Genomic DNA, 21,346 nt, shown 5'->3' with positions numbered 1-21,346 from the left:
TGATTAGTATTTTTATTGTTGTTAATGATAAAACATAAATAATACTTTATACATGACTTATCTTTTTAAAATTTTTTATAATTTTTTCAAATAAGACGAACGGTCAAACGTTGGACACGGAAACTCAGGAATTGAGTTATTTTGGGACGGAGGGAGTAATGTCTTGTCTAATTGTGATACACCGCAAGCAATAATGATGCAGCACCATCCAACATGACCATATATATACAAGACCCCGTGATCTAGGTGACTCTAAAAGCTAATTTCTCTCTGTTTCATAATATAATATAAGTGATTATGTCTTTTTTTTTCAAAAATCAAGGAATTATCAAATGAACATGTGATGATACAAAGGTGATAGGTGATAGAATAAATAAGTTATCGTGAATCTTATATAGTATATGCAGTAGCAGAGCCAACTATCCCGAACTAGCTAAGCAGCCACCCAAGCTTCATTGTCGGTGCCATCACAATCGATCGCTGAAAATACCCGTAAAAATTAACCGACGATCAGAAAAAACACTCTTCGTTGCGATACTAGCCTGGCTTCGCTACTATTCTATTTGTACTTTTTTATGCCTTTTTAAGGGAAAATTCTCAAACAACTGTGTCCTGATGTTCCTAATTTGATTTGCAGTTGGAAAATGCTACTCCAGCTCTTTGTGATTACTTACGAATCGATGCGATTCAACATTTGCTAGCTTGAGGGATATATCAACTTTAGAGAGAGAAAACTAATAAAAAAGGATGATACATATGTTAGTCCCATCTTTTTCGATCTTTAATCATGCCAACACAAGTGGATACTGATCGACAGGTAAGTCCATTCGATCGATCTTGATCATCATATGGCTTGGGCCACATCCACATGCATGCATATGCCTCCAAGAAAACATTGAAGGGTCCAGACGCATTCCTTTGTATAATTTTCGAGGAAAAGGTTGCCACATTGATGGATGGATTGGATACTTAAGCTAGCAGCCGTTCTTGTCCGTATATATAGCAGCTTTCGATGTAGCTGACGGCTGCGATGTCCCTTTGGCCCAATTTGCTGATGATGTTGGAGATCGAGGCGGCTAGCAGCCACCACATCACATCATACTCCCTTCGTATAGTTTAGGACAATTTTTAAGTCAAACTTCAAGAATATAAATCATGAATAATTCTCAAGTTATTGAGTTTAAAAATGTAAAAATTATATGAATAGATTTGTCTTGAAAAATACTTTCATAAAAGTATACATATATCACTTTTCAATAAATATTTTTATAGAAACAAGAAGTCAAAGTTATGTTTTGAGGACCGTGTCGCTGTCCAAAACGATTTCCTTTACGAGTACGGAGGGAGTATCCTCGTGTAAAAGTAATTAAAAGCATCACCTACTGATTTGTTACCACCTATTCAATTTATTTTTTTAAAACAATTAACAGCAGAAGTTCCGCATGATATATTAGAAGGAATAAAGGGCCTGTTTAGATTGTAGCCAAAATAAACTTTACCAAATTTTGGTAAATGTCAAATTTTTGCGGGATTTCTTATGTATTTGTCAAATTTGACAACAAACTAAACATGGATATTTTTTTGATAACTTTGCCAAAAAAAATGATATGGTTGAAAATGGTATCAAAGTGAACAGGCCTAAAGAGTACCAATTATAACAATCAGCGGACAAAGGAAAAACGACAGGCTAGAGCACCAAGCTCTCAAAGCAGATTATAGGGGAGGGGACGACAATTGTTCGATTTACAGCAAGGAAAATAATCCACAATCGTAAACCATAATGCTCATTAGCGAGAAAAAAAGAATTAACTGATGAGTAATTTTTTTTATTATATATGTGTTCTTAGCGTTTTAAAATATGACACTGAAAAATAAACTATAACAAAAGCATTAAAATTAACTACAAAATGAAAGTTTTAGAATTTAGATTTTGGTTGCGGCTAATAAAGTGAAGAGCAAACGGTGGAGCTGACAGATTTTATGGAACTATATGCTGTAACTTTAATCCACAGTAAATTCTCTTTTCAGTAGCAATAGGGATGTTTATGCCAGGAAAAGATTACAGCGACTGCGAGATCACAAAAGTAAAATTAAGTGTTAATGTGTTATAGTACAAAGGATTGAGTGATTGATCAAACTGTAGAAAAGCTACAGGTGACCAGAAGTCAAGAGAACACTTTATTTCAGCAGCAACAGTTTTTCAAGATGTCCTTACCGTGCTGGACAATGTACCAAATGATTGGACTGCGATGAATCAGGATCCCAACTCACTCCTAAGTCCAAACACATCCAAACAAGCCATTGAATTGAACATGTAGCCCCTACATGATATGTCATGGATTATCGAACAAGTTTAATTAACACCTGATTATATAATTACTTATCCCAAAATCAATTCCATCAATTCAATTGTTTTTGCCAACCACTACATTGACCATCAATTCAATTGTTTTTGCCAACCACTACATTGACCATGCATGGAAAATCACTGCCTAGCCTACCCTAGCCTATTCAATCACCATATATACAGTAGAGTCACTAGAGCAAATATATGACAAAAGAAAAATCAGCCTTACAGATTAAAACATGATTTCCATGATCTGACGATGAACTCACTATAACTTATCTCATAGTCATCACCGTTGAATTCAGAGGTTTTGCAGCACATGTAAGCTGGGAGAACGATAGGGTAGCTTCAGTGCTCCAAATTCTCCAATCCATGAAGCTATACCTGGGGCTTGACTGCTTGACATTGAGTCGCTGACAGGTGGGGCCAGTGTCTATCCGGGCCTACCATTGCTAAGAGGAAATTAAACCGGCTCACATCACAGCCGCATTGCCCTGCAGTGCACACGTACGCCCAAGTCAACGGTCAAGGGTGAGGTTCCAGAGAAGATGTTGCTATCTGTTGGCCTAATTGTGGACCCAATGAAACCCATGGTTAATCCCTGTAAAAAAAAACATGCAAAAACACACACAGTGATATGTTAATATACAATATTATTATATGTGAAGATGTATACCCACTGGAAACGGAAGAAATAAAAATTGTCAGCTAGCTGTAGAAACTTGGAGAAGTCGGCACGAATAAAACGGAAGGATACAGAATGTGACAAGAGAATTACTAGAGTCCATACATATCAGCTCATCACCTGCCTATCACGATCAATAAGAGCAGCAAAAGGAGCATGTGGTCAATTCAGATTCGTAAGATATATGTTCTTATTATTACAGAAATATTCAAATGGTTTTGTTGTTGTCTGTCTATGAGGTGGTGATATGCTAATAAAGTGATGCAAGGGCTGGACTTTGGATTTTGGTCAAAGCTCAAAACTGAAAACCACTTGTGCATAGAGTATTGTCCTCTTCTGCTGCTCAATCAGCAACCGAGGATACAAGCGTAATCTTGATTGTGTTTGTCATCTTTAGTTTCTTGGACAACAATCTAGACATCTCGATATCAAGATGTCAGCATTAGAACTTAGGTGTATCAGGACAGTGGGTGCATTTTAATTAGCTGAATTTTCCCAATACTTAAGTCAACCACAACTAGCAATGTCATATATTGTATCGATTCAAAAGTAGTAGTATATTCAGTGCATAAACAACATGCATAAACCCACAGGATAGCTTAGACTACAAGAAGAGGGGATGACATTTGTCTGACTCTCGTCATGGTCCATGGTTGAACGATCAAGAACAGAGCAAAAATTGTATTGCTTTTTCCAATATAATTTGTAGTACTCAGCAATATGTCAAGCCCTCCAAAGGAATAGCAAGCCATTTTTTCATTTGCAAACAGGACAATTCAACAGAATAAGGTAAGCAGGTGTTTTCACCTTGGAACTAAGCCCTTGTTTAGATCCAAACTTTTTCTTCAAACTTCCAACTTTTTCATCACATCAAAACTTTCCTACACACATAAACTTCCAACTTTTCCGTCACATCGTTCCAATTTCAACCAAACTTCCAATTTTGGTGTGAACTAAACACACCCTAAAAAATGGTTTTGCCCAAGAAAACAACGTATCATCCGTCTCTGTGTATTTCAACAAAATGTAAGTGCTCTCAAAAGAAAGAAAGCAAACTATTTTTTGTTAATTTTTTGTAGTAAATAAAAAAATAGACATGCCCACTGTAATCTTATTAATACCACTAGGTAAGACAGTGGCATGCTTCACTTGTTTTATCTGCATCACTTAGCTGATATTTCTCCATCAGAATCTTAAAAGCTTGCAATTTTCAAGTCTGACTTTATGTGCAGAAAGTGAAATTCCCAGCTTAATCACACAATAGGCAGCAAACAACACTAATCCATCACTACCTAAGCACCTATTAGTAGACACGACAACGCATAAGACAATAACATAGTTAAACACTTGCTCAAGCTAAATATCAACCGTGGAAAATGTCTGCATCATCTTACCACTATCCACAGTAACCATGACCGTGATGCTGATATCCACGACTAGGGCACCAACCATATATTGTTTCAATCTTAAAATATCCCCAAAAATAAGAACTTTGTCACCATACGCTCCAAGATAGTCCAGGCTACACAGGTAGGCAGACAACCAGTAACAGCAATCGTGTCAGGCTGTAATAGTAGTTTGATTGGGCAAGACAGGCTTAGATCAATCACACTACCATAAAGTCATGCCCGACAGCACTAGAGGCTGCTCTGAGTGGCACTTAATCATGGATTATTTAGGTTCCCACTCAACATTAATCGATCGTGATAATAATGGACAATAAACAAAAGGCAACATAATTCATGCCCACTATGCGCTTAAACTACAATAGATGAGACATAAAGCGATGCAGCCATAACCACCTAATCAATAAACTAAGTTATGATGGATCCATTCCCCCAATAAATCAGGGACAAGGACACCCAAACAAATTGTTTGCAGGTACACTACAATCTTCAGCCAGGTGATTAAATACTACTAACTACTGGGAAGTGGGAAGTGTGAACATAGGATGAGAAAAAGGGGAGAAAGGTTAAGCAGTCAGCCTTGACTGGAAGTAGATACTGCCTTTTAGCCATGCTCTCCTGTTGTTGCCAATCCTTTTATTTTTCCAACTTCCCGTGGTTACATGATGACTGGATGCTTAAGGTTCAATGAACCACATGTTGGAAATGCAAGTCATCAGGCAAGCATGATTTGTATCTAACCAGATAAATACTTCCTCCGTTTCATATCATAAGACTTTCTAGCATTGCCCACATTCATATATATATATGTATATATGTATATATATGTATATATGTATATATGTATATATGTATATATATGTATATATGTATATATGTATATATGTATATATGTATATATATGTATATATGTATATATGTATATATATGTATATATGTATATATGTATATATGTATATATATGTATATATGTATATATGTATATATATATATGTATATATATATATATATATATATATGTATATATATATATTAATGAATCTAGACATATATGTGTGTCTAGATTCATTAACATCTATATGAATGTGGGCAATGCTAGAAAGTCTTATAACTTAAAACGGAGGTAGTACCATTTACCAAAATACTGTAGAAAAATAATACTATTTACCAAAATACCCAGTAAAAGATTCCATAGACTTTCGACAAATAAACACTTAAGCAGTGCACTCTACAATGTAACAGGTACAAGATCCTCAAAAGAGAGCCTCCCCTCATCATACTTTTCTGCCACATAAATCAAGACTAAAGATTGGTCATCTTTGCCTCAAAAGTGGCGCATCTTTGCTTCACCATTTTTGCATTGGATACATTTTGTGATAGTGACATGTGGTCATATTTTTATTCGTTATAACTCCTAGTATAATTTATTGAGCACTAAGGGCATCAGAGTCGAGAAAACCACCACTGACAGGCATATATGTTACCAGCCTGGCCACTCCAGAGTTTTCTGAAGAGCAGACGGATTTTACTAACTAGAGCTCACATTTGACTATTAAGTTAGTAAGAGTAGGTTTTAAGCTGATTAATGTGATTCCAACAGAACAGTGTGCTTTTGTATTTGCTCTTTCAAGGCCAGAAATATCCATCAAATTTGAGAGAGATAAGGGCATTTCCGCATATGCCGCATTCACGTTCTGGATAGTTTCTGCAAAAAACTGTGTGTTTTCAGTCAAGTTCTTTCTGAGTTCCACACTTCCACTATAGGGATGTGGACTTGTCGCATAGATACTCAGATAGTGACCATCTATGAAAGGACATCATTTCAGAATTCAGAGCTCTGCCAGAAAAACGTGGAACTTGTTATTTTCATTGAGTTTAGCAATGAAATTTATAGAATCCATGAAAGGGATCCCTCTTGGATGGTTTGGTTAATAGTCCAATAATTAAGAGAATGGCAAATTGAAAATATGGCGTTTCATGAAACACTCTGAGTGAAACAGATATTAAGGGCAAAAAGATGAAAATAAAACAGAACACTGACATGGGGGCAACATTGATGCACAGCACAGAGAAAGTAGAGAGCAAACTAAAACTTTGCATACCTACCAAAACATATTAAGTCTTCATTCTGGATCTTTCAACATCTTCTAGCAGTGTTTGCATTTTCTGCATGAAACTAACATTTAGTCTCAAATTGAATGGAACCAATATTAATAAAAAAATAACATATTTAATATTGTATTTAAAATATCTATAAAGTTGTAAAACAACAAAATGTAACCCCAAAAATATATAAGGCAGATCTGCAATGCTAGAGAATTAAACAGCACAGGAATTTGGCGGTAATACATCTATGACCTGCGGGTTTGGCTTGATGCCTCTAACCATCAAACTAAAAATCCAAAATTCTTGGACTCTCAGAAGCTTTTCATATTAAGTAGTACCATTACCCCTACACATGTGAGTTCTACAGTAAGTGTTGCTGACCGTAATCTATTCCACCCAAGGGCTCATACGTAAAGTACAACATTATCGAATTCAGAACAAGTATTGATTTTCACTGTAGGTGTTGGCACTACCCATGTTTCTATAATGGTATGAGAACAAAACAGAAGATAATTAAAACTTAGAGAAATTAACAGTGATACTGTAATTATCACCTTCACAGAGATTTCAACTTCGTCAAGCTTCTCAAGTATCAAATCTCCAAGAGGAGGAACCTGAAAAATTCAATGTGTTGTATATATATCATGCAAAACACGGGGATCAGTGAAAATGGTCTGTAAAATGAAAACATTAGCCAAGTTTAATAGGGTAATATGGAAATACAATCTTGACTTAGCAAAACCATGTATGTTGTTAGAAGCTATATATCTACAATACAATACTTCCTAAGGTATTATACAAACAGAACCTCGATATACAAAATATATGCTTGTTCTTAGTTTTATAACTATCGCACATTCAGAAAGGTTGGATCTCATAGCTCCAGGGCTTGCTAAATGCAAAGGATCTTTACAGTTTAAACTATTAAAAGGTACCATTAAGAAATAGACATACCGAAGACATAGTTATAGGTTTAGAACTCGTGCTCTGCTGATCATCGTGTACATAAGCTTTTCTACTGAGATTCAGATTGCTTGTATTCAAAAGATGGACAAGAACAGCCTGAAGAAAGCATGTCTGAATGAGACAAAAACTCGAGATAGACTGAGATAGATAAATCAAAATGTTTAGTACCTTCCTGAAATCATGTGGATGACTAATTCCAGTTATCTTTATGTCATCACTAGAAGGCTTTCGGACACCAATGTTCTCAAATCTGATTGAATATATACCAAAAAGTGATTGGAGATAACCTACAGATATCACATGAGTACAGTAGATAACTAAGCATATTGCACCAAGAGTGTCACTCATTTATTTAAAAAAAACAAGAACAAACTTCTTAACAAGTTAACATAGCTTTTCACAACCAAGGAAAGAACTGGATTTGCACTAACTCAACAAAAAGATGGAAAATGAAAATATATATATATCTCTCATAACCAAGTCCTAGCAAAAGCGCTTTAATAGTTTAGTAACAAGTCACAAACAGTCTTTTTAAATGAATCGTCACGAACAAGTTTGTTCTGCATTATTTTCAGCTTACCTTGTTCGACAACAATATCAGAAACTGAATGAAGGACAACATGCTTCTCATTCCTCAAAACACCAAAACAAGGAAAAGTGGCAGGCCTAGTTACCTGGATTATGAGCAGGGGTGTTAGATATATTAGTAAGAACCTAAGAGAGAAAACAAATAGAGTTTCCATCTCCTATCCAACATGCAGATACCTTATAGACAATAGCATGTGGAGTCAAACACAACTTCCTTGAGCGGAAGTCCTTCCGGCACACATATATCCAAATTGGCAAGTAAAGCAGCATGAGGAGTCCTACTCCCCAAGCTAAGATCAACAATACTGACAGCAGAATCCACCAAGTAATCTGATACTTGACAAACTTGTCTTCAGTTGCCTCAAATGATGCATCATAGAGGATCTCATCCTCACTTATTCCCTTATAATCATCCGGTGATAAACCAGCCAACAAGTGCCTTTCTAACACATCTACTTGTACTATTTCATCTGTAAATCCCATCTGTGATTGTACAAATCATAACTAATGTTCCAACTGAAAATACCTTAACTGGGAGCAATTAATGGGAGGTTGAGAAATAAAACAACCAACAAGTAAAATTAAAATTTCCTTAATCTGACCGTGCAAAAATTTAAAGCTAGCAGACACTCTGAAACCCTTCTTTTTTTCTTTTATTGAACGAACAGTCAAACCCAAATGATTCCAAACTGTACTTCGGCAATAACGAGTTGTCTACTAGTTGTTTGAATTTAATGGCTAGGGGGAAAAAACCCACACATTTAGCAGCAAGCAACAGATTGCGCAGGCTAGGTCAATTGCAGGACACGAACACACTGCTACTGCTAATAACTTCCAAAAATAGACGCATCAAACGAGTTGAAGCCTGAAAATCACAGCACAAGATTTCCTAGCACGAAGGAGGGCACATCGAATCATCGCCATAGCTAAGCAGAATTCCGGGAGCGGTTAAGCACGCCGCCGACTGCGACAGCGCAGCCGATTACGTTCCGCCGGCAAAGTCGGCAGCCGGTAGCTCGAATCGAGCAGGAACCGGCGCACCTAAGGTGCCCGAGCGAGCCGGAGTTACTACGAGACCGATCGAATCTCTTACCACTGGGGGGAGCAGGCGAGATCGCGGCGGAATTCGGCGCCGGCGGCGATGGCGACAACGGTGGCGGTCGGAAGGTTCGAGAAGAGGGAGGGAAGCGCAAATTTGGGGGAAAACAGAAAAGCTTCCGCCGCGTGAATACGTAAACCACCAAAGTACGCTTTCAGAAGGGAGACACGTAAAAATAGAGCTTGGCGCAGCGGAGCACGACCCGTTTGTTTGGACGTGGGCCGTGGGCCGTTATCCGGATGGGCCAAATATATCTAGCACGTTGCACGTATAGCCTGTTAGGTTAATTAGGCCTGACAATCCAGAGAAATGGTGCAAAAATGTCCAAAAGTTTGTGTACAAACCTTTAGAGTTAGAGATGGTCAAATGGATCCATAAATTTGATCGATCGATCGATCGTGTGAGTACACACACGTTCAGGATCGATTGATTAAACCATAGTTGCTCGCAAAAAGAAAAGGACAGAATTGCTAATTATTTGTTGACTCGGAAATTTCACTGCTAAATCTTGCACTCTTTTTACCATTGAGGATGTTGTTTGAGATTGGCCCCGAGATTCGTGAGCGACAGGGGAACAACAAATAACATATGTGCATGCAGTGGCCGATACCACTGAGCAAACCACATTTTTCTTATTGTTACATACCAGTTATATCCTACTTATATTATGATTATATACTGATCACATTGAAATTATACTATTACTATATTATATTTATATTTGACAGTTTTTTTACGATGTTATTTTTTGTCAAATATTATATATACAGTAAAAACGAGGTCAATTTAACCGTAGACAAATATATTCGCTTTGAAGTACTCCCTCCGTATTTGAATGTATGACACCGTTGACTTTTCGACCAACGTTTGACCATTCGTTTTATTCAAAATTTTTGTGCAAATATAAAAATATTTATTTCATGCTAAAGAACATTTGATGACGAATCAAGTCATAATAAAATAAATGATAATTACATAAAATTTTTGAATAAGACGAATGGTTAAACGTTAGACAAAAAGTCAACGGTGTCATACATTAAAATATGGAGGTAGTACTCATCTTGCATGGAGGGATTCAACTATTTGCCAATCTAAGAAACATCCGCTCTTCAAATGTCACTTCTAGAATCGTTCTTATGGTTTTTTCCTAGGGGATGCTTGTTTCAGTCTGTCAAACTTTTTACAGCTAAGATGTGGCATGCCACACTTGATGTGGCTGAGAAATCCTTAACCACAAGTTAGGCAAGCTTTGGCAAAGAGATGTGCCTATGGCTTGTGGGGACACAAAACAAAAAAGTGTGGCATGACAATCATGTGGTAATCAAACAAAACACTAGGTTAAGTTGGTCAAAGTTGTGACAAAGTGTGGTCACCATCCAAACACCTCATACTTCTTAAGTTTTTGTGTAGCGTGGCTTGACCTATGGATGTCCAGCGTGGAATGCAAAGGCGGAATCTCCATTTTGCACCTAGTGGATCCCACAAGTCATCCTCTCTATTTCGTCCTCAACCACTGTACATAGGGCCTTAGGATAAGGAGCGCTTGCTGCTAGGGCTAGGGAAAGGATGAGCATTAAGTCCCAATGACCGCTTGCCGACCGGTAGTGGGCCACGGCAGACCGACGGTGGCCGAAGGGGATCTAGCGGCAATGCATATTGTGGTCGATTTGGCCATGGATTTTTTCTCGCCAACAGTCATGGAATCGTTGATGCTCGAGGATAAGGCAATGCGACTTGAGATCCTAGAGGTAAGTAACGAAGAATGTAGGAGGGAGGAGGAGGCTCGGGGGATCGAGAAGGCGGCAACAGCGAGTTGCCTTCCTCAACTGCTGGAGAGGGTAGCTCGAGGTGGTGACAACCATTGTTACAACGGTCAGTGGACATGCCTCTTCCCTGTCGATCTCCACAACCATTATCGTCGCCTATGCATGCTAGGTCTGGAGAGGTTGGTGGCGTGGTGGCTTTGTCTAGGACCAGACCTTCTGCAGCGATACATCATCGATGCCACCGGCGCCGTCTCTCGTAGTCATCCTACCTAGCATCCATCACGATTTCACTTTGCTTCCTCAATGAATTTTTTTTCTACCACTTGGGAGTGGGAAGGGAAGGTCGAGTGCGTCATGTGCGTGTGTTGTTGGGTCGGGCTTGAGTCGACGTGGCAAAGTCGGTGGTATTGCGGTGGCGATGGTTTGTGCCAGACTTGGAGAGGGAGAAAATGAAAATTACTTATCACTCGGCCATACAGATTGTCCTAGTTGTCATGCCACATCAGCAGAAATGTAAAGAAAAATATCAAGAAAATTTCTCCCACTGATGTCAAATTTCTAAAGATAAATATAAAAGTGGCATTTAGAGAAACACAAATTATAGAAGTGACAAATAATTAAATTCACAAGTTACACGGACCTTCGGTTCCACTGAACTCAAGCTCTAGCATTCCGCTACTTTACATCGCTTTGATTGATTGCCTGATGCGTCTGGGTATTTTGGAAATGCGGTGGAATTCGCATGGGCAAATAAGTGCAGTGCAGTCGTGCAGGTACTGTGTACTATAGCCTCTCTCTCTCTCTTTGCCCTGTGTAGCTAGTGTGGTTGGACGTCGTCCTGCTCCTGCCTGCCTCGTCTGCTGCATGCAGATGCCGCAGGGCAACGCAGCCTTTGTCTGCCCGCGCGCCCGAATCGCCCACACACGCATCACGCACGCCACGCCACGTCGTGTCTGATCCGTTTCACCCAAACCGGGCCTCTCTAGTCTCTAGCCCCTGCACGGGCACAACTGCACCGTGCGCGTTGCACGTACGTAATATATGCTGTGCCGCGTGCGTTGGACTTGGACATCGAGTGCGCGCGAACGCCTAACATATTTTTGTGATCATTAAACCGTGTGTGCTTCTGCTCTGAAATTCTTATAGCATTTTTTTGTTACTAAAAAGTATAAACATATATCTTTTGTTAGTAATACTAGTAGTAATATTCTCACTTTGTTGTAGGGTAGATCAACTTGGTTACCACTTGTCACTTCCTCAAAAAGGAAAATAGGCGTTAGGATACAGGGTAGAGACTATTCGTGACAACTTGACTACTTCATTTATTGTATTCCTTTCAAAGAAAAATGTGCGTCGGCATGCAATCGTGTAATTATACTTCCATTTAATTGTTAAGTTACACAATACTATACCTAGTTGAAACAAAGAAAATAAAATGTGATCCACATGTATTATATACTTATTATTCAATAAGTAAGCTACACGACTATACCTTCATAAAACAATAGAAGAGAAAATACATGCTAATATAGTAACTGCCGACTAGCTTATCACAATTCTCAAAATAAAAAATGTCACAAACTACAATTTTCATCATTTAATAGTGAATGCAATATTTCAGTACTCACTAAATTACAAACAATTTTAAGGAAGACATGTAACGGCTGAAACTAAACTAGGAGTACTGTAGACATGAAGAGCAGAAAGTGACAAATAGGGGATGCATCATCGTCGTCATCCTCCACCTCAACCTCATCCGTACGCGCCATCCCAACCTCCTCCTCACCTTCACAACCCCCAAGAACGATACGCATGGGACCCACCCCACAACCCCCAACCCACCTCCCACACGCACCAATCCATCACCCAACCCCCACTGACACCTAGGCCCCACCCCTCCAGCCCCACCACCCGGCCCCATACGTCAGCCACATCACCCAAACCAACCCCACGTAAGCAAAGCAAACAAACCCCCCTCCCCTTCTGCTCCGTGGCAGCGGGCTGTCCCCTCTGCCTCTGACAACGCGCAGCGCCACAAGAGACAAGGAGGGTGCTCGTTGGCCCCACCTGCCAGCGACACAGCGGAGGAGGGTTGGGCCCACCTGGCAGTGACTCATCGGGGATTTCAAACGCGGGTGGGGGGTTGGGTTTGGTTTTGGCGTTCCCGTGTCCGCCATGATCACCGCTGCGAGCCTAGCTTGCCCGAAACGGCAAAGCTACAAAACTTTTTTCTCTCGAGAGAGAGGGGATGCAAAAGCTGATTCCTTGCAGCGGCAGGAGTGGGTAGTCGCAGCGGATCAGACACACGAACAGAGAGAGGACGAGAGAGAGGGGTGGAGCAGACAGCGAGTACTTCGCTTTTGTTTGGTTTGTCTCCTTCTTCCCCGTGGTGAGTTGGTGGAGGAGGAGGAGAGGAGTATTTGAGATTGGAGAGGAGGAGGAGGAGGAGGTTGGTGCAGTGCTGGGTGCGGTTCGGGGAGAAGCTAGCGCGGATGGGAGAGGTGAGGCGGCCGCGTCCAGCGATCGATCGAGGGGATGGTTTTTCGCTTGAGAGAGCATTTGGTTTGATGTTGATTCGGTTTGGGGGGTTTTGGTTGCGTTGTTTCTCCGATTCGTCTGATTTATTTTTTTTTGAGGGGAAGATTCGTCTGATTTTGGTTGGGTTTTTCGAGGATTTTCGCTGGGATCCGTGTGGTTTTGGCCTTTTCTGGGAGTTTCGTTTTGTTTCCTCGGAGCTCTCGCGAGCATGGCGTACGTTGCCTCTGTTGCTCGCCGAGGCGACGAGAGGGGGGAGGAAATGGTGCTCCAATTCTGGTGGTTTCGTCGTGAGATGTTAGGGTTTGACGAATCCTCGTGAATTAAACTTGCCGTTATGTATATTGCGATGATGACGGTTTGTTTATCCCTGCCTCTCTCTTTTTTTTTTCGCTTGTGCTTTTTGCGTTTTGTGCGGGTTTGGGAAAATTTGTGACTGGCTTGCGGATGCTTTGATCGTGCGGTTTGATTTCTGGATTTTGGATTGATTTTGCCTCATTTGACAAGGATTTTTGACCCTTTCCCGTGCAAAGTAGGGGAATGCTTCATCATTTTTTTTTCTTTTTCAGAACTTCCATTCGGATTTGTCCGATGCACAAGTCATCCATGCGTACTGCTAATATGCGTCGTCCAGTGTTTTGGAGCTTCTGGAACTTGGATTGACCAGTGCTAGGGTTTTAGGTGCTGTTCGTTGATGGCTCATGGCTTCATGCCTTATTTTCCTCTTTTTTTTTCGTGGAGATTTGGGTTTTTGTGATGATGTGCATTCGTGTGTATTCCACCTATTTGTGGTGCCACGATTCGACCAATTTCAGCGGGCGTGCGAAATTTCAGCGCGTTTTTGAAAAGTTTTTGTGGTTTCATACTGTTTCGTTTGTTTTTTTTGCTGCGAGCCTGCGATTCGACGTGTGTTTTGTTTTTTCCCACGTTTTTTTTTTTTGCAATCCGAGCGAGATTCCAAGTTCCTCCTCGTATCGAGCAAACCTTCCTTGCTGGTGTTTCCCCATCTTCCGTAGCTTCGTTTCAATCTCGGGCGTCTTGTCACACGTCACGACGTGTCATTCGTTTCTGTCTGCGACATCATGTGATTCTCTGAGCTTTCGATTCGATTCCCCGTGATTTTACGAGGGCTTTTGTCTTTGGAAGCGAAAGGAAATTGCAATGGCGCTCATCAAATTTTGGTCCCTTTCCTGCTTGTTTTCTTGCACCTTGTCGTGCCTGCTTAAAAGCCGAGGCGACTGATGGATTCGTGGAATTCCATTCTTGTGTATCTGTCTGCAGTTTCAGTCCCATCTCCTGCTTCTTCCGCTTGCTGCTTTTGTTTGAAAATGTTTAGCGTACAGTGCGGCGATGGCTCGAGTTTCGTGGGTTTCTTTCGGTACAGAGATGATATTTAGTTTGTTGATTTCGTTTATATGTGCCTATGAATTTTCGGTTGATGCAAACTTGAGCGAAATTTATTTATGTGTTCGTTGTGTTCATCTGTGTTTGAAGAGTTCGTTTTGTGGTTTGATTTTGTCAGGGCGCGAGTGAAGAGACCGGGAGCATGGATCGCGCCAAGGCAGCGGCGCGCGAGGACAAGGCGGCGGCGGCGGCGACGGGGAAGGAGACCGCCGTGTCCCGCGCCGTCGCGGAGGACGACACCGCGCTGCTGCTCGCGGCGGTGGGAAGCTTCAGGAAGGAGGCGATGGGCCGTCTCCGGAAGGGCTCCGACGCGTCGCGGATGCTGGACCAGGAGATGTCCACGAGGCTGCTCCACCTCGCCTGCAAGCACGACGCCGTGCAGTGCGCCAGGCTCCTCCTCGAGGGAGGGCACGGCATCACGGCGTCGCCCGTGGACGCCAGGGACCAGCTCACGCGGACGCCGCTCCAGGTCGCCGCCGAGGCGCACTCGGCCCGGTGCATCGAGCTGCTGCTCTCCAAGAACGCGCGCACCGACCTCAAGCTGGTCGATGGCCGCCCTCTTGTCGCGCTCGAGATCGCTCTCTTAAGCAGAAGGTGATGGTGACCACTGAGCTCACTTCTCAAGTTCTCTCCATGCAATGGCTGTTTTTCTGACTGATGTTCTTATCCAGAGCTCAAGTTAAATGGTCACTGGACAACTCCATTGAAGATCTTCTGTCATCTCTGCAAGAAAAGGTTTGTATGGTTACTAGTACTACTAATGTTCATTCACTGTCTCATAATTGGTCCATAGATCTTCTCACACAAAAATGTCACCTTGTTCCATGTGTAGGATCTGAATGCAGTGAGGCTCCTGGCAGAGAAAACCAGAGAGGTTGGGGAGGTGGCCTACAGATATGCCATGGAAGGTCGTGTTACTGTGTTGGCAATGCTGCTTCTGGTGGCTGAAGAGAAGATATCGGCACCAGTCAGTGTAGTTATAGAGGGCGTCAGGACAAAGAAATCAATCTACTACTCTATTGTGGATGAGGCTCTGTCCATTGGGGATGCTCCAGCCCGGGACAGCAATGAGAGGAGAAAGGCCCTGCTCAGTGAGATTCAGCTACTTAACCAATTTGGGGCAGCGTTATGGAGAGATCGCAACATTGACAAGAGAAGCTTGCCCCCTCTGCTTAAAGCTGCCAAGGTACCTCTGTTCATATTGCTGTTCTTGTTGACAGTTCACAGAGCTATTTCAGAATTTCCTTGCTTGACACTTTATATGGTATGCATACTGATGAGTTACAATTAATACCATGTAAGCTGAGCTTTTGAGTCATTTTCATGCCCTGCCCAATTTCAAAACTGATTTTTCTCCAATTATGGTCCATGCAAGAATGCTTAAAATGTGCTATGCTTAAGGTAAAGTTTTTAGTGCTACAACTGTATATACACCAGAAGACTTTCTTCTGACTGACCTTTCTACTGTAGGTTGGAGATGTAAATGTCACAAAGATGCTCCTGATGGGGGATGTTGATGTCAATGAAGCCGATCCTGAAGGGAACACGGCACTTCACTGGTGCCTTAGTGGTAGCTCAAGCACACAGGAGCCAAGGTATGCTATTAGAATTTTGTTCTATCAACTGTTAAAATACAACATACTAGTTCTTACTGCTATTTGCATTCTCTTTACTTAGTTGTCTTCTGTATTTGTGCAGGATTGTGTGGCTCCTGCTGAAGAATGGTGCCAGAGTTTTCCAGGGGAACAAACTTGGTCTTACACCAGTACACAGCGCTGCAGCTAAGGGAAATTATAAAGCTCTTCAGGTAGCCTTTTGTAACTTCTACTCACACGATGGCATTTTTTGAGCTTATAACTAATTGATAGTATGTTTGTTTGCTCTGTAAGTCACTTCTGCTTCATGCTCAAGATTGTGTTGATACTCCTTCCAAGACCAAAGAAACCCCATTGTTCTTAGCAGTGAAGAATGGTTCTTTGGACTGTGTAAAGCTTCTCCTGCGTTCTGGGGCTAGCACCAAAGTCCAGAACCTAAGGTGGGTAATATTTGGATTTAAGAAGAATATGCTTCTGTTTGACGACTTGATGCACTTACCATCCTTTGATCCTTTGACATTAAACAGAAAGCAAAGACCAATAGACGTGGCAACGTCCCAAGATATGCGTTTCATTCTTACCTCTGCAAATGTGGCTCCATGTAAGATATTTTCTGACATTTAAAGATATTTATCAACTGAAATCACAAAAATATTTGTAGTAGTGCATACAATTAGCAGTGTTCGATTCAATGAAAAAGATTTCAAGATTGGTTTCCTGTTGGTTTTACTGCATAACGATCAATACGCGGCAAATACCTTTTCAACTGAAATATATTCTGTTTGTAGGGAACCGTAGCTCACATCCAAAAAAAAGTGTGACGAATAAGGAAAGCTGCAAAGAGTTCCTGGAAGATTTTGGTGATTATGACAGTGATGATTTAAATGAAAGGTATGTCCGGTGCATACTGCATGATTTATATTAGATCTTCCATTCTTTTGCATACTAGAACCTTTGCTTCTCATCCTACGTTTCAAACTAATATATTTATTTTGATAATGTGGCAGCTTTACTGGGCTTAAAACATCAGCAAGCCATCGGGATTTCCGGTCTAGTAATGGTTCTGCCCAAGGGGGCAAGAGTAAGAACCATTGTGCTCCCAAGCAAGGTTCCAAGTTTGTGCCTCGGGTAAACAAACATACTCTGCCTATATTAACCAATTCCCTTTTTCTTCACATGGTCTGCCTCTTATAAGATTTTCTTTTAGCCTAATCATTGGCCGAAGCACGACTACACTCGGAAAATTTTTGTTGGGGGCCTCCCACCTTCTGTGGGCGCTGGTAAACTTCAGAATCCTGAACTACTTGTACTTAATAAAGTTAGAACTAATGTGTTTCTAAGTTCTAACACTTACCTTGTTTTGTTCTTCCTGGCAGAGTACCTCACTGAGTTCTTCACTGCTGAATTTGGACCTGTGGAGGAAGCAGTAGTCATTGGGATAAGGATGGGTGATCGGGTGCAATCTCGAGGATTTGGTTTTGTAAAGTTCAAAAGAGAAGAGGATGTGATAAGTGCAAAGGAAACTCATCATGTGTACATGCTTGGGAAGAGAGTGGAGGTAAAGGATGCTGTTGCTAGAGGATCCTTGCCTGCAGAAATCCAGAAAATTGCTCCATTCAGGCACCACAGCCAGGAGGTTCCAAAGGTAACTCACCATCTGTTGGATGGTGAGCTAAAGGAGGAACATTACATTAGGAAGCGCCGGCCCTTGCCAGAGAAGTGTCTTCCATCTTGGTTCTTTATATTCAGGAAGTGGTTGCCAGGATTTCTTGCAGATGCTACCGAACGACTTGGAGATAGGTACCCATTGAGCTCCCTGAAGGGTGATTTCAGAGCAATTTGCAGAATGGAGCTTGATCATGGCACACTTGGTTATCCTAAGCTCAGTGATTTCATGCGTTCCCTTCCTGGTATCTGCAGAATGTGTGTAGTCCCTGTAGGAAGTGGTCCTGCCACACACATGGTCCTCCTTCCACCGGTCTCGCGACCGAAGTATGTACCCTTGCTGGAACCATTCTCTTTTGATCATGATGAGCTCCCAGAATCAGTGTCAGATCATCAGTCCCCGAGGTCTCCACTTACCACTAATATCACCGAGGACTCCCCTCATAACACAGACAGTCAGCAGGGTGATACTTGCAGTGAGAGCAATGTGCAGAGCCATCAGGGCGATGAGTGCTGCGGGAGCAACACTGAAAGCCAGCAGGATAGTGCTTCCACTGACAATGGTAGCTTACTGGGTGAAGTTACTGTCAGTACCCCAAAGCCTGATTCCATTGAGTCCATACCTACAGGAAAGTCTGATTTGATTGAGCTTGTACCTACAAGAAAACCTCATCTGATTGACACAGTCACTACAAGAAAACCTGATTTGATTGTGACTGAACCTACAAGAAAACCAATTGTGATTGAGCCTGTGCCTACAAGAAAACCAAGTGTGATTGAGCCCGTGCCTACAAGAAAACCAATGGCAATTGAGCCTGTTGTGCCTACAAGAAAACCAATTGTGATTGAGCCTGTTCCTACAAGGAAACCAATTGTGATTGAGCCTGTGCCTACAAGAAAACCAATTGTGACTGAGCCTTTGCCTACAAGAAAACCAACTGTCATTGAGCCTGCATCTCTTACTCAGAAGATTGTTTCTGAGCCTATGAGGAAGACTGATTTGTTTGAATCTGGACTTGCAAGGAGGATTGGTTTGATTGGTTCCAGACCAACAACATGCTTCGTTGACTGTCCAGTTGAAAGGCCAGCAGTAACTCCAAGCAACTGTGAGGCTGATATGAGATTCTCTTTCTTCCAATCACAATGGGACAGGTTCCTGGTAAGTGATCTTGTGAGATTTACATTGCTTAGTTGCTTGGACTGAGAACTATGCCTAACTTGGTTCTTTCTACTTTAGGCTCCATATCCCAAGAGTGATTACTGCATCATCTGTCGATCCTATGATGCTGTGATGCAGCTTGTCCCATGCCTTCATAAGATTTGTGTTGCCTGCATGATGAGATGCAATGTCAGGGCATGCATGACCTGTGGCACTGCTGTAAGTGGAGTCAAGTCTTCCCCTGCACAGGATGCAAGATACCAATATGTGGTAATAATTATCTCCAAACAGTGGAATTTCTTCTGATGTTCCCTTTTGAAAAATTGTTTGATATATATTTATCTACTGTGTTTCAATGGGATATTTTTTCAGACTGTTAGAAACTAGCAAAGGATCAGGATGCTTACTGCTGTTTTTACTTGACCAGAGTTTATGATTGAATGTGTCTGATGTCTGATCGATCATCTGATATGCAGGGAGTCATGGAGCGTGCATCAGATCAAAGGTGCCAGCTGATGGTGGTCTGCCGTGGAGCTGAGGCGATTGTCAGATGTTCCCCCTGTATGCACAGCATCGCATGTCGAGGATGCTTCCTGGCTTCAGTAACATTACTCAAGGGCTGCACCACTTGTGGCTGCATGATTGAGCACTTCAAGTTTTGTTGAGTAGGCTTACTTCCCTGATACAGTAATACCAGAACTTACATTACTATATAGAATAAAGCAAACAGTCCCACAATCTGAAGGAGAGATCAGTTCACTCTCCTTCGATTTTGCTGCGCTCGTGGGATGAGCTAACAGGCTACTCGGTTAGGTGCGCTCACTCCTGCAAGCTTGAGGAGTGCTCTTTTTGCTTAGAAATATGTTCTCTCGAATGCTTGATGGACATGCTTCTGTAAGCTTGTGATGAGGAGTGTGTTCCCTCCCATTTTGGCAAGCTTACACTATATATGCCATGTAATGTCCACTATCTATCTATAATGGCACTCTTTTTTGTAAATTCAGTACTATTTAAGTAAGATGGATTCTGTTTAGCTTTATCTCTGGGTGTTTCTGTGGTTTAGATGTTTAAGCATGTCTTTTTGTTGTTTTAATCTGCTACCGCTGGAGCGTGCTGCTCTTTCTTGTGGGTAAAATTCAATTGAAGTTTGTCGTTGGATGATCTGTTGTAATGTTTTGTGTTGCATCTTTCCAGAACACACTCAGTTCCAGGCGTTCATGAATTTTTTTAATGTGTTCAGGAAATTAGGATCAGAACCGTTCTGCTTGCTTGATCTATCATTCCAGGATGATGTGACTTGGTTTCAGACAGGGAGCATTCCATGTATATCTTGCAATTGTTCATAGATTGAAGGTGTAAGGCATGCTAAGTCCGTTGGGTGATTTCTTTGCATTTCAGTTGTGTATGTCAGATTCCTCTTGAAGGTCAAAGTTGAATTTTGTTAGAATGTTTAAAAAGAAGATTTGTGTATGCATATTCATTGGTATCAGCTAGGTGGAACTTTTCAATCCTTGAAAAGAGCAGGTAGTATACTCTACTTTCGGCTGGAGCATGGATTTGTATTCTTTTTCCCCTTGAATTTGATTCTGATAAACCCGAATTTAATAAAAAAGAATACTAAATATTTGATTTGTAAACTGTCTTGGCAAGATTAGTGTGGAACAGCAATATTACCTCACATGCCTTTTTTTTTTCCTTTTTAGAAACCATACAAAGTCTTCTTGATCTCTTCAGCTAGTCAACTGCAGCCAAAATTCATACAAAATGTTTGAATCGTTTCCCAAAGAAGGAAATATTGACAGGAAGTAGCAGCCAGCAGCAAGTTTTGAAGTTCATATATACCCTAACTAACCCCTCTTCCCAATTTCTTTCAGCATCCGGTCTCACACACATTCTTGATTCCTTATGCGAAATGAAAAGCTTTCCAAATTCTCTTTGATGATTATACTCAATATAAGTAGTGCATTTGGCGACGGTCTTTCTCACCGTAGGGAAACGAAGCGTCGCCGTCGTTGCGCCGCCGCG

At 41.3% G+C, this 21,346-nt stretch overlaps 2 protein-coding genes across 8 annotated transcripts; one reads left to right on the top strand and one right to left on the bottom strand.

Moving 5' to 3' along the window:
• Nucleotides 1-1,979: 1,979 nt before the first annotated feature.
• Nucleotides 1,980-9,340, bottom strand: LOC4352593 (uncharacterized). 7 transcript variants are annotated; one of them, XR_010738678.1, is made up of 9 exons: nucleotides 9,192-9,340; nucleotides 8,276-8,581; nucleotides 8,091-8,184; nucleotides 7,679-7,797; nucleotides 7,499-7,606; nucleotides 7,099-7,158; nucleotides 6,545-6,604; nucleotides 2,577-2,948; nucleotides 1,980-2,321 (listed from the first exon to the last, which is right to left on the bottom strand). XR_010738678.1 is itself a non-coding variant. In XM_066306601.1 (8 exons), exons 2-7 carry the CDS (start codon nucleotides 8,579-8,581, stop codon nucleotides 6,554-6,556), a joined length of 738 nt encoding a protein of 245 aa, XP_066162698.1. In that variant the 5' UTR covers nucleotides 8,582-8,614; nucleotides 9,192-9,340; the 3' UTR covers nucleotides 2,353-2,948; nucleotides 6,545-6,553. The 7 variants fall into 7 exon arrangements, 5 of the variants coding, with proteins under 5 accessions (XP_066162698.1, XP_066162700.1, XP_015620769.1 ...); XR_010738679.1 differs by lacking the exon at nucleotides 1,980-2,321 and adding an exon at nucleotides 4,427-4,554 and having other exon boundaries at nucleotides 2,353-2,948; XM_066306601.1 differs by lacking the exon at nucleotides 1,980-2,321 and having other exon boundaries at nucleotides 2,353-2,948; nucleotides 8,276-8,614.
• A 3,846-nt stretch (nucleotides 9,341-13,186) lies between these two features.
• On the top strand, nucleotides 13,187-20,360 carry LOC4352592 (uncharacterized). Its single transcript, XM_015763466.3, has 14 exons — nucleotides 13,187-13,464; nucleotides 15,021-15,496; nucleotides 15,574-15,637; nucleotides 15,735-16,088; nucleotides 16,373-16,497; nucleotides 16,601-16,709; nucleotides 16,792-16,937; nucleotides 17,025-17,098; nucleotides 17,286-17,388; nucleotides 17,505-17,625; nucleotides 17,705-17,777; nucleotides 17,874-19,321; nucleotides 19,400-19,591; nucleotides 19,798-20,360. The coding sequence occupies exons 1-14, from the start codon at nucleotides 13,456-13,458 to the stop codon at nucleotides 19,984-19,986; spliced, it is 3,483 nt and encodes a 1,160-aa protein (XP_015618952.1). The 5' UTR covers nucleotides 13,187-13,455; the 3' UTR covers nucleotides 19,987-20,360.
• The last annotated feature ends 986 nt before the right edge of the window (nucleotides 20,361-21,346 follow it).

The sequence above is a fragment of the Oryza sativa genome, chromosome 12, assembly GCF_034140825.1.
Source record: "Oryza sativa Japonica Group chromosome 12, ASM3414082v1".
NCBI lineage: Eukaryota > Viridiplantae > Streptophyta > Magnoliopsida > Poales > Poaceae > Oryza > Oryza sativa.
Note: the sequence above shows the minus strand (reverse complement) of the source record. Positions and strands in the feature narration are given on the sequence as shown.

What these genes read in the sequence shown, in the direction of transcription:
- LOC4352593 (XM_066306601.1), bottom strand. Translation starts at nt 8,581, where the DNA reads ATGGGATTTACAGATGAAATAGTACAAGTAGATGTGTTAGAAAGGCAC. An exon ending in CACATGCTATTGTCTATAAG is followed by an intron (nt 8,185 to 8,275) that starts GTATCTGCATGT and finishes CTCATAATCCAG; the next exon opens with GTAACTAGGCCTGCCACTTT. An exon ending in AACCTATAACTATGTCTTCG is followed by an intron (nt 7,159 to 7,498) that starts GTATGTCTATTT and finishes TGAATTTTTCAG; the next exon opens with GTTCCTCCTCTTGGAGATTT.
- LOC4352592 (XM_015763466.3), top strand. An exon ending in TGTCATCTCTGCAAGAAAAG is followed by an intron (nt 15,638 to 15,734) that starts GTTTGTATGGTT and finishes TTCCATGTGTAG; the next exon opens with GATCTGAATGCAGTGAGGCT. An exon ending in CTCTGCTTAAAGCTGCCAAG is followed by an intron (nt 16,089 to 16,372) that starts GTACCTCTGTTC and finishes TTTCTACTGTAG; the next exon opens with GTTGGAGATGTAAATGTCAC.